Source organism: Gobius niger (assembly GCF_951799975.1).
Source record: "Gobius niger genome assembly, chromosome: 11".
Lineage (NCBI taxonomy): Eukaryota > Metazoa > Chordata > Actinopteri > Gobiiformes > Gobiidae > Gobius > Gobius niger.
In genome coordinates this window covers 350,634-363,847 of record NC_136862.1, presented here as the reverse complement: position 1 = coordinate 363,847, position 13,214 = coordinate 350,634, and the positions used below count along the sequence as shown (strand labels likewise).

General features: G+C 49.2%; 1 protein-coding gene across 1 annotated transcript; it reads right to left on the bottom strand.

The window, feature by feature from the left end:
- Positions 1 to 7,680: 7,680 nt before the first annotated feature.
- Positions 7,681 to 12,989, bottom strand: ik (IK cytokine). Its single transcript, XM_079566060.1, has 9 exons — positions 12,834 to 12,989; positions 11,362 to 11,428; positions 11,167 to 11,262; positions 9,698 to 9,757; positions 8,672 to 8,839; positions 8,352 to 8,466; positions 8,171 to 8,241; positions 8,053 to 8,099; positions 7,681 to 7,895 (listed from the first exon to the last, which is right to left on the bottom strand). Exons 1-9 carry the CDS (start codon positions 12,841 to 12,843, stop codon positions 7,696 to 7,698), a joined length of 834 nt encoding a protein of 277 aa, XP_079422186.1. The 5' UTR covers positions 12,844 to 12,989; the 3' UTR covers positions 7,681 to 7,695.
- Between the last annotated feature and the right edge of the window lie 225 nt (positions 12,990 to 13,214).

The window sequence follows — 13,214 nt, the reverse complement described above, 5'->3', positions numbered from 1 at the left end:
ACATAAAAGAAATTAGTAATAGTTAAAGAAAAAACGTTTTCAAGCAATCAGGGAAAGAAAAAGGATCTGCTGATGAACAGCCTGAAATACTTGAATGTCTCGGTCTGAAAACCTTTGATATTTCAGTAAAGATTAAGCGTAATCATCGAACTGATGTTTGTGCAGATAACGGCACAATGAGGACGGTTTCTGCCAGACAAACACATCAGATTAAGAGAACAGCTGCTACCTCCATGGTGGGGCAGTGGTTACTATAGTTACCTCCATGGTGGGCAGTGGTTACTATAGTTACCTCCATGGTGGGTGCGACAAAGTGGGTTTGTCCCGTTGTGTGTGTTTGTTATTTTGCTTCGTTTGTTTCGTTTGCAATATCCACCAGCCAACAATAACCTCAGATTCATGTTTAAGTTTATAATTATCCATTTACAACTTTGTTTATTCATTTACTCAGACATTTACCTGTACCACCTGGTGAGAAAGGAAGGGGCGTGGTCTTTGTCGGCCATTTTAAAAACCTCAGGCTGAACCATGTGGAAGGGGGGAAACTAGGAATGGTACCGGTGGGAGGTCCTTTCCCATTAGGGGAGGTATAAAAGCTGACTGCTGTGGTCATGGGGGCCATTTTGTATCTGTGTGTCAGAAGTTCTGTTTGCGTGAGCAATAAATGTCTGGTGAGAACTCTAACTTTGTTAAGTCTGCCCATTTCAACCCCTCGTGGCAGCTTCCTCACAATGGGGCAGTGGTTACTATGGTTACCTCCATGGTGGGACAGTGGTTACTACAGTTACCTCCATGGTGGGGCAGTGGTTACTACAGTTACCTCCATGGTGGGGCAGTGGTGACTATAGTTACCTCCATGGTGGGGCAGTGGTTACTATAGTTACCTCCATGGTGGGACAGTGGTTACTACAGTTACCTCCATGGTGGGGCAGTGGTGACTATAGTTACCTCCATGGTGGGGCAGTGGTTACTATAGTTACCTCCATGGTGGGGCAGTGGTTACTACAGTTACCTCCATGGTGGGGCAGTGGTTACTATAGTTACCTCCATGGTGGGGCAGTGGTTACTATAGTTACCTCCATGGTGGGGCAGTGGTTACTACAGTTACCTCCATGGTGGGGCAGTGGTTACTACAGTTACCTCCATGGTGGGGCAGTGGTTACTATGGTTACCTCCATGGTGGGGCAGTGGTTACTATAGTTACCTCCATGGTGGGACAGTGGTTACTACAGTTACCTCCATGGTGGGGCAGTGGTGACTATAGTTACCTCCATGGTGGGGCAGTGGTTACTATAGTTACCTCCATGGTGGGGCAGTGGTTACTACAGTTACCTCCATGGTGGGGCAGTGGTTACTATAGTTACCTCCATGGTGGGGCAGTGGTTACTATAGTTACCTCCATGGTGGGGCAGTGGTTACTACAGTTACCTCCATGGTGGGGCAGTGGTTACTACAGTTACCTCCATGGTGGGACAGTGGTTACTACAGTTACCTCCATGGTGGGGCAGTGGTTACTACAGTTACCTCCATGGTGGGGCAGTGGTTACTACAGTTACCTCCATGGTGGGGCAGTGGTGACTACAGTTACCTCCATGGTGGGGCAGTGGTTACTATAGTTACCTCCATGGTGGGGCAGTGGTTACTACAGTTACCTCCATGGTGGGGCAGTGGTTACTATAGTTACCTCCATGGTGGGGCAGTGGTTACTATAGTTACCTCCATGGTGGGGCAGTGGTTACTATAGTTACCTCCATGGTGGGACAGTGGTTACTATAGTTACCTCCATGGTGGGGCAGTGGTGACTACGGTTACCTCCATGGTGGGGCAGTGGTTACTATAGTTACCTCCATGGTGGGGCAGTGGTTACTATAGTTACCTCCATGGTGGGGCAGTGGTTACTATAGTTACCTCCATGGTGGGGCAGTGGTTACTATAGTTACCTCCATGGTGGGGCAGTGGTTACTACAGTTACCTCCATGGTGGGGCAGTGGTTACTACAGTTACCTCCATGGTGGGGCAGTGGTTACTATAGTTACCTCCATGGTGGGGCAGTGGTTACTACAGTTACCTCCATGGTGGGGCAGTGGTGACTACGGTTACCTCCATGGTGGGGCAGTGGTTACTACAGTTACCTCCATGGTGGGGCAGTGGTTACTACGGGTACCTCCATGGTGGGGCAGTGGTGACTACGGTTACCTCCATGGTGGGGCAGTGGTTACTATAGTTACCTCCATGTGGGGCAGTGGTTACTACAGTTACCTCCATGGTGGGGCAGTGGTTACTACAGTTACCTCCATGGTGGGGCAGTGGTTACTACGGTTACCTCCATGGTGGGGCAGTGGTGACTACGGTTACCTCCATGGTGGGGCAGTGGTTACTACAGTTACCTCCATGGTGGGGCAGTGGTTACTATAGTTACCTCCATGGTGGGGCAGTGGTTACTACAGTTACCTCCATGGTGGGACAGTGGTTACTATAGTTACCTCCATGGTGGGGCAGTGGTTACTATAGTTACCTCCATGGTGGGGCAGTGGTTACTATAGTTACCTCCATGGTGGGGCAGTGGTTACTACAGTTACCTCCATGGTGGGGCAGTGGTTACTATAGTTACCTCCATGGTGGGGCAGTGGTTACTACAGTTACCTCCATGGTGGGGCAGTGGTTACTATAGTTACCTCCATGGTGGGGCAGTGGTTACTACAGTTACCTCCATGGTGGGGCAGTGGTTACTATAGTTACCTCCATGGTGGGGCAGTGGTTACTACAGTTACCTCCATGGTGGGGCAGTGGTTACTACAGTTACCTCCATGGTGGGGCAGTGGTTACTACAGTTACCTCCATGGTGGGGCAGTGGTTACTACAGTTACCTCCATGGTGGGGCAGTGGTGACTACGGTTACCTCCATGGTGGGGCAGTGGTTACTATAGTTACCTCCATGGTGGGGCAGTGGTTACTACGGTTACCTCCATGGTGGGGCAGTGGTTACTACAGTTACCTCCATGGTGGGGCAGTGGTTACTATAGTTACCTCCATGGTGGGACAGTGGTTACTATAGTTACCTCCATGGTGGGGCAGTGGTGACTACGGTTACCTCCATGGTGGGGCAGTGGTTACTATAGTTACCTCCATGGTGGGGCAGTGGTTACTACAGTTACCTCCATGGTGGGGCAGTGGTGACTACGGTTACCTCCATGGTGGGACAGTGGTTACTACAGTTACCTCCATGGTGGGACAGTGGTTACTACAGTTACCTCCATGGTGGGGCAGTGGTGACTACGGTTACCTCCATGGTGGGGCAGTGGTTACTATAGTTACCTCCATGGTGGGGCAGTGGTTACTACAGTTACCTCCATGGTGGGGCAGTGGTTACTATAGTTACCTCCATGGTGGGGCAGTGGTTACTATAGTTACCTCCATGGTGGGGCAGTGGTTACTACAGTTACCTCCATGGTGGGGCAGTGGTTACTATAGTTACCTCCATGGTGGGGCAGTGGTTACTACGGTTACCTCCATGGTGGGACAGTGGTTACTACAGTTACCTCCATGGTGGGGCAGTGGTTACTATAGTTACCTCCATGGTGGGGCAGTGGTTACTACAGTTACCTCCATGGTGGGGCAGTGGTTACTACAGTTACCTCCATGGTGGGGCAGTGGTGACTACAGTTACCTCCATGGTGGGGCAGTGGTTACTATAGTTACCTCCATGGTGGGGCAGTGGTTACTACAGTTACCTCCATGGTGGGGCAGTGGTTACTATAGTTACCTCCATGGTGGGGCAGTGGTTACTACAGTTACCTCCATGGTGGGGCAGTGGTTACTACAGTTACCTCCATGGTGGGGCAGTGGTTACTATAGTTACCTCCATGGTGGGGCAGTGGTTACTATAGTTACCTCCATGGTGGGGCAGTGGTTACTACAGTTACCTCCATGGTGGGGCAGTGGTTACTATAGTTACCTCCATGGTGGGGCAGTGGTTACTATAGTTACCTCCATGGTGGGGCAGTGGTTACTACAGTTACCTCCATGGTGGGGCAGTGGTTACTATAGTTACCTCCATGGTGGGGCAGTGGTTACTACAGTTACCTCCATGGTGGGGCAGTGGTTACTATAGTTACCTCCATGGTGGGGCAGTGGTTACTACAGTTACCTCCATGGTGGGGCAGTGGTTACTATAGTTACCTCCATGGTGGGGCAGTGGTTACTATAGTTACCTCCATGGTGGGGCAGTGGTTACTATAGTTACCTCCATGGTGGGGCAGTGGTTACTACAGTTACCTCCATGGTGGGGCAGTGGTTACTACAGTTACCTCCATGGTGGGGCAGTGGTTACTATAGTTACCTCCATGGTGGGGCAGTGGTTACTACAGTTACCTCCATGGTGGGGCAGTGGTTACTATAGTTACCTCCATGGTGGGGCAGTGGTTACTACAGTTACCTCCATGGTGGGGCAGTGGTTACTATAGTTACCTCCATGGTGGGGCAGTGGTTACTACAGTTACCTCCATGGTGGGGCAGTGGTTACTATAGTTACCTCCATGGTGGGGCAGTGGTTACTATAGTTACCTCCATGGTGGGGCAGTGGTTACTATAGTTACCTCCATGGTGGGGCAGTGGTTACTACAGTTACCTCCATGGTGGGGCAGTGGTGACTACGGTTACCTCCATGGTGGGACAGTGGTTACTACAGTTACCTCCATGGTGGGGCAGTGGTTACTACAGTTACCTCCATGGTGGGGCAGTGGTGACTACGGTTACCTCCATGGTGGGGCAGTGGTTACTATAGTTACCTCCATGGTGGGGCAGTGGTTACTACGGTTACCTCCATGGTGGGGCAGTGGTTACTACAGTTACCTCCATGGTGGGACAGTGGTTACTACAGTTACCTCCATGGTGGGGCAGTGGTTACTATAGTTACCTCCATGGTGGGGCAGTGGTTACTACAGTTACCTCCATGGTGGGGCAGTGGTTACTACAGTTACCTCCATGGTGGGGCAGTGGTGACTACGGTTACCTCCATGGTGGGGCAGTGGTTACTACAGTTACCTCCATGGTGGGGCAGTGGTTACTATAGTTACCTCCATGGTGGGGCAGTGGTTACTACAGTTACCTCCATGGTGGGGCAGTGGTTACTACAGTTACCTCCATGGTGGGGCAGTGGTGACTACGGTTACCTCCATGGTGGGGCAGTGGTTACTACGGTTACCTCCATGGTGGGGCAGTGGTGACTACGGTTACCTCCATGGTGGGGCAGTGGTGACTACGGTTACCTCCATGGTGGGACAGTGGTTACTACAGTTACCTCCATGGTGGGGCAGTGGTTACTACGGTTACCTCCATGGTGGGGCAGTGGTTACTACGGTTACCTCCATGGTGGGGCAGTGGTTACTACAGTTACCTCCATGGTGGGACAGTGGTTACTACAGTTACCTCCATGGTGGGGCAGTGGTTACTATAGTTACCTCCATGGTGGGGCAGTGGTGACTACAGTTACCTCCATGGTGGGGCAGTGGTGACTACGGTTACCTCCATGGTGGGACAGTGGTTACTACAGTTACCTCCATGGTGGGGCAGTGGTTACTACAGTTACCTCCATGGTGGGGCAGTGGTGACTACGGTTACCTCCATGGTGGGGCAGTGGTTACTACAGTTACCTCCATGGTGGGGCAGTGGTTACTACAGTTACCTCCATGATGGGGCAGTGGTTACTACAGTTACCTCCATGATGGGGCAGTGGTTACTACAGTTACCTCCATGGTGGGGCAGTGGTTACTACAGTTACCTCCATGGTGGGGCAGTGGTTACTACAGTTACCTCCATGGTGGGGCAGTGGTTACTACAGTTACCTCCATGGTGGGGCAGTGGTTACTATAGTTACCTCCATGGTGGGGCAGTGGTTACTATAGTTACCTCCATGGTGGGGCAGTGGTTACTATAGTTACCTCCATGGTGGGGCAGTGGTTACTATAGTTACCTCCATGGTGGGGCAGTGGTTACTACAGTTACCTCCATGGTGGGGCAGTGGTTACTACAGTTACCTCCATGGTGGGGCAGTGGTTACTATAGTTACCTCCATGGTGGGGCAGTGGTTACTATGGTTACCTCCATGGTGGGGCAGTGGTTACTACAGTTACCTCCATGGTGGGGCAGTGGTTACTATAGTTACCTCCATGGTGGGGCAGTGGTTACTACGGTTACCTCCATGATGGGGCAGTGGTTACTATAGTTACCTCCATGGTGGGGCAGTGGTTACTATAGTTACCTCCATGGTGGGGCAGTGGTTACTATAGTTACCTCCATGGTGGGACAGTGGTTACTATAGTTACCTCCATGGTGGGGCAGTGGTTACTACAGTTACCTCCATGGTGGGGCAGTGGTTACTACAGTTACCTCCATGGTGGGGCAGTGGTTACTATGGTTACCTCCATGGTGGGGCAGTGGTTACTACAGTTACCTCCATGGTGGGGCAGTGGTTACTATGGTTACCTCCATGGTGGGGCAGTGGTTACTACAGTTACCTCCATGGTGGGGCAGTGGTTACTACGGTTACCTCCATGGTGGGGCAGTGGTTACTACAGTTACCTCCATGGTGGGGCAGTGGCTACTATGGTTACCTCCATGGTGGGACAGTGGTTACTATAGTTACCTCCATGGTGGGGCAGTGGTTACTATGGTTACCTCCATGGTGGGGCAGTGGTTACTACAGTTACCTCCATGGTGGGGCAGTGGTTACTATGGTTACCTCCATGGTGGGGCAGTGGTTACTACAGTTACCTCCATGGTGGGGCAGTGGTTACTACGGTTACCTCCATGGTGGGGCAGTGGTTACTACAGTTACCTCCATGGTGGGGCAGTGGCTACTATGGTTACCTCCATGGTGGGACAGTGGTTACTATAGTTACCTCCATGGTGGGGCAGTGGTTACTATAGTTACCTCCATGGTGGGACAGTGGCTACTATGGTTACCTCCATGGTGGGACAGTGGTTACTACAGTTACCTCCATGGTGGGGCAGTGGTTACTATAGTTACCTCCATGGTGGGGCAGTGGTTACTATGGTTACCTCCATGGTGGGACAGTGGTTACTACAGTTACCTCCATGGTGGGGCAGTGGTTACTATAGTTACCTCCATGGTGGGGCAGTGGTTACTACAGTTACCTCCATGGTGGGGCAGTGGTTACTATAGTTACCTCCATGGTGGGGCAGTGGTTACTACGGTTACCTCCATGGTGGGGCAGTGGTTACTACAGTTACCTCCATGGTGGGACAGTGGTTACTATAGTTACCTCCATGGTGGGGCAGTGGTTACTACAGTTACCTCCATGGTGGGGCAGTGGTTACTATGGTTACCTCCATGGTGGGGCAGTGGTTACTACGGTTACCTCCATGGTGGGGCAGTGGTTACTATGGTTACCTCCATGGTGGGGCAGTGGTTACTACAGTTACCTCCATGGTGGGGCAGTGGTTACTACAGTTACCTCCATGGTGGGGCAGTGGTTACTATAGTTACCTCCATGGTGGGACAGTGGTTACTACAGTTACCTCCATGGTGGGGCAGTGGTTACTACAGTTACCTCCATGGTGGGGCAGTGGTTACTACGGTTACCTCCATGGTGGGGCAGTGGTGACTACGGTTACCTCCATGGTGGGGCAGTGGTTACTAGAGTTACCTCCATGGTGGGGCAGTGGTTACTATGGTTACCTCCATGGTGGGGCAGTGGTTACTATAGTTACCTCCATGGTGGGGCAGTCGGCCTTGCTCCGGATCAGCGTGGTCGGGATGTCGGTGTCGGTGAACTCGTCCTCCAGGTCGACCACGTAAGCCATTCGTCCAGGGAGAAACAGCTCGTTCCTCTCCTGCTGCGCCGAGCGGAAAACCACGCGGTAAATGTTCCTCCCTGAGGAGAAGACGCAGAGGCCGGTCAGACCAGGACGGGACCATGACCGGGATCAGGACCAGGACCAGGACCGGGCCCGGGACCGGGACCAGGACCAGGACCAGGACCAGGACCAGGACCAGGACCAGGACCGCTCTGCAGTGAGGAGACCACTCACCCATCCGTGTTTTGAACTCCATCTTCTCCTCAGGCTCCACCTCCTTCCTGCAGGACACCAGGACATGAGTCAGCAGAGTTAGTAGTACCTGAAAGAGTATCTATAGAAGTTGTCATACTTGACTTCCTTCTGGACCTTCTCCATCAGGTCCTCTTCCTCCTTCTCTTTGCTGGTGATCTCTGCTCGCACCTGAAGCACAGACACAGCTCTTTATGTTCAGACGGGTTCATGAAGCTCTGCTCAGAGGAACGCGAGCCAGAGCCACACTAACGTTTGTTTAAAACGATCTACAGCTGTACCTTCTGCAGGAGCGCGAAGTCCAGACCTTTCACCAAGTGAGTGTGCTCCATGTCACCTCCCAAGAACTTAGACTCTTGGATCAGCTGTCGCCGCTTCTCCGCCGCAGATTTATCCCTGAACACAAGAGACGGAAGGAGGGTCAAGAAACCAGGAAACGAGGAGACGTTAGGAAGTCAAGACCCTCAATCCTGGAAGATCAGTCTGTGTGGGGGGTTCAGGAGTGATTACAGTCTGTGTGGGGGTGTCAGGAGTGATTACAGTCCGTGTGGGGGGGTCAGGAGTGATTACAGTCTGTGTGGGGGTGTCAGGAGTGACTCACGCCTCCGCGGTCGGTCCCACCGCTCTGTAATTGGCCGTGGTGCTGATGAGTTCCGTTTCCTCGTAGTCCTTGTTGACGCCGTCACGTCGCTCTCGCGCTCGGTCTCGGTATTTCTCCGCCAGTTCCCGCTCGCGCTCGATCTCCTGCTGACGGAGCTTCGCGTAGTAACTGTCACAGAGAACGAGGAGATGACGTCACAAAGTACAAGAAAACTGAAGGAAGTAACTTGGTCCTTTCTTTATTTTTTTCCTAAAGTTTGCCCCATTTTCATTAAAAACACTTCCTTAAAGGGGGGGTATTCTGCAAAATTGACTTTTTCCAGCTTTCCATCATGTTATTCTGTCACTCCCTCATTAAAAACATGGCTGAAGTGTTGCCTTGGCACAATCACGTATTTCTGAGTAATCTGTAAAAACTCTGATGGCGGCCATTTTAGGGATAGGTTTGCCTGAGTCCTCCTAGGAACGCCCCCACCTCCTGGAGACGCCTCCGAGCTTTGGTCACCAGCCGAGTGACCAACCACTGCTCCTCAGCAGAACCCCCTCCCCACTGATGCCACAGACAGCGTGTGGAGGGGGCGTGTCTAAAGGCTCAGAGGTTCTTAAAGAGACAGAGGCCTATTTCAAGACATTCACTACAGCCATTTTGAGAGAGACATTTTATACAAGGCAGTTATTCTAATTTACTGCATTTACAGACCAGCAGAAGGTTTGTCATCATTGTAGTGAGATATAGACTGGTGCTATGGGACTGACAAAAGCAGAACACCCCCTCTTTAAAGCAGAACACCCCCTCTTTAAAGCAGAACACCCCCTCTTTAAAGCAGAACACGCCCTCTTTAAAGCAGAACACCCCCTCTTTAAAGCAGAACACGCCCTCTTTAAAATTGCCACAATTTCAAAATATTGTTCAGATTTCTGGTTCTAGACGACAGATATTTCCGTATCGGTATCAGAAGATGGTTCAGGTATCGGTGATGAGCAGGACCCAGCTCTACAGTGCGAGAATGTGGCGGCGTAAACGTACCTCTTCTTCTTCCTGCGGCGAGCGGCCGGATCCTCGTCCTCGTTGTAGTCCCGGGGCATTCTGCAAAACACGCCCAGTCACCGTCATCTTAAAGTGACTCATTATGATGTGAAGTCAGTGAAAAGATGTAGATATTGTTTCTGTAAAGTCCCTCAGTTTCCTCCCGCATTGACCAATGAGACGAGCCTTTCCTGTGAACCAGCCCGTCAGGTCCAATCAGGAGAGGAGGGGGAGGAGCTTAGTCATTTCATTTGGAAAACTGTTCCTGCTCTCTTCACTTTGCAAACTCAGAAGGGCTTAAAGAGGGGAGGAATGGTTGCCCACTGTCGTTGTGTCCTTGGGCAAGACACCTCCCCGGCCTTGCCAGGGGGAGGCAAGTGTTTGCGTCGTGGAGGCCGATTTTCATCTTGGCCAAAACGCCCGGGGCCGAACCTCCCCATTGTAGCCGAAAGTAAAGACCTTTGTCTGGAAATACCAATGTTTAACATCAGCGGTTCTGAAGCGGCTTCGGGACCTTCAGCCCACACATGATCAAGACAACCCAACAAACATTATAATGAACTCTGTGTTCAGCAGTTTCAGAAGGAAACATTGAATAAAAGTTCCCTTTAGACTCGACCCACTGAAAACAGTTCCGCGACCCACTTTTGGGTCTAGAATCCCTGTTTTACATTATATAATATGACCATGTGGGTGGTAAAATACTGACTATTTCTCACATTTTTAGACACTTTAACAGGTATTTGATCTTATTTGCATAATAATATTTCTCAAAATCATCTTGGGGGCCAGAGGTTCTGAGCTGGAGGGCCGGATTTGGCCCCCGGGCCTGACGTTGCCTCCCCCTGCCTTAAACCGTCTGTGTCGGTGTTTGATTCCAGCTGAGCCGTTTTTGCTCCTTTTCCTCCTGCTGATATTACAGGGTAAGAACCTCCTTTATTTCATTCACTTCATTTTGAGAATATAATTAGAACAAGCAAGGAAAAAAACTCAATGAATAAAGAGATTAAAATAAAATAGAAAAGATTATCTGCAAATGTCATTAAAAGACCACTTGATGAAAACACTGGCAGTATTTCCAGGGCTTTTAAAGGAACAGTTCACTGTCTTCCACACTGAGCTCTGTTCTGACCTGAGCTTAGACGAGTTGATCCGTACCTGTCTGGTCTTTGCTGAAGAGCTCGGTCGCTTCTAACTTCACCCCCGTTTGGAGCCATAGGAACACACTGGGAGAGGCCGAATGCTAACAACATCTTTGGTCGTAACTGAGCGCACACACAAAGACCTGACAGGCACACATGAACTCGTCTAAGCTCAGGTGAGAACATGTCTCAGTCTGGGACAGCGGTGGCCGGGTCCTTTAAGGCGCTCCCCCGCTGGGCAAGAGGCCGGTGGTTTTGTCCATATATACAGAGTATAGAGTATAAAGTATAAAGTATAAAGTATAAAGTATAAAGTGAAGGACTTACTCATGGGTCCTGGACTTGGATGAGGGCGGGGCGGAGGACGGCGCCGCTCTCGGGGTCATGAGCAGTTTCCTGAAGTCATCGTTGGTCAGTTTGGCTCTGCACAAACACACAACAGCGCGGGTTAATCCTGACGTTAGATATTATATATATATATATATATATATATATGTATATGTGTAATGGTGAAAGACTCACTGCGCCGCGGAGCGATGGTCGTCCACCTCATGACCCTCCGGAGCCAGAGGGTTCGAGTAACTCTCGGCTGAAACACAAGGAAAGATGAAATTTTGTGAATTAGTAGAGTTTAACCTTTTAAAAACCATGTATAAAGCTCATCTGGAAAGTTTACCAAATAATTTACAAAGCAGATTCAATAAGAGAAAAAGCAGATATGAACTAAAAGGTACTGAGGTTTTTACAAAACCCAGGTTTCCATCGGCAGCAAAGGAAAGATGTTTCTCAGTCAAAGGAGTCTCTGTGGAACAGTCTTGATTGTAAAGTTAAAGTTAAGTCCATTGATGTGTTTAAGAAGTTTGTAAAATTATCAATGTTACAAAAATATGACACTGCGGAGGAGCAGATACACTTTATTTATGTATTTTGTATTTTGTGTTTTGTGTTTTGATGTCTTGGACAAGAAAAAAAGAAAAAGAAAAGAAGCTGCATGAGACAGTTTAACATTTAAATGACCTGGATTAGGGTCAGACGTTATAAGTTTTTTACTTCTTTCTGCTCCTTTTCATTCATGCTAAATGCTGCTGTTGCATTTTTAAATGAATGAAATAAAGAAAAAATGAAAATGAGATGATCAGAGGATATTTACTCGAGTAACAGTAAAAAAGTACTTGGAGAAATGTTACTCGAGTACTGTGTGAGTAACTGTGTCTGATTCATGTTTCAGTCACGACATAAATGACGAGAAACAAAACAGGAAATCTGTTCTTTTAAATCTTTATGAAGAACGAAGTCACAAAACACATTTATTTTACATCTAAATGAAGCTTTGTTAAAGTCTTTTAATGAACATTAGTATAAATGTGGCAGAAATATTTAAAGAATGTAATGATTTGAACATAATTTAAACTGAGGTTGGTTTGTTGTGTTTGGATGAAGGGGTTCACAGGGTCCGTGTGTATTTTTACTCTCTGCAAATTCATTTCTACTAGAATTAGCCAAAGGTTTATTTTCATCTGTGTCCCTGACGTCACAGTCACTGTGTGAAAAAACAGTAACTCGTAAACGTTCCCTAAGTTCATGTACTTGAGTAAATGTAACTAATGTAATGAGCGGTTCAATAAAGGACTAGTTATTGGTCATTATATAAACGTAAATAAACGTGACCCTTCATTGTTTTCCAGCTCCGGACTTTAACCAAACACATGTGAGACACGATAAATAAACGGATTCTTTTCTGTGTTTTCAGGTAAAAGTTCAGATTCAGAACAAACTGGACCAAAACATGAACATTAAAAACACTGAAACCCCTGAACTGAACCGAACCGGTGAGTTTTAAACCGTCCGAGTTCAGTTTGTGCAGAAGAATAAACTCTCACATGATGAAAACAGAAACATCTTTGTGTTTTCACTGCAGAGATGCTAGGCGGCTAACTCCTGAAGCTAACGCCTCGGAACCACAGACCCGTGTGAAGCAAAGGGATGAAACTCACTCTCAGGCATGATGGTTCCGGTCCTGGGGCAGGTCCAAACCCGGACTCACGGCTCTGCTCTCGAGCCTCTCGGTTTGGGCACTTTAAATCAGCAAAACCGAAGCTAACGCGGAGCTAACGCTAACAGGCTAACAGCAGCGGCTAACGGGTTCTTCTTCTGCGGCACCAGCGCGTCAGAGCAGCGGCGGAGCGCCCCCCAGCGGAGCAGCGGCGGAGCAGAGCGCCCCCCAGCGGAGCACGCGCTGTATCACACAAACACACCGGAGGAACTGTGTTTGTTTGTCTTTTGTGAGATTCTACACACCTGTCATTAGTTTAAAAGCACTTTTCTGAATAAATAATAAACTAAAAATCTGTGTCAAGACAAACCATGAAGCCTGA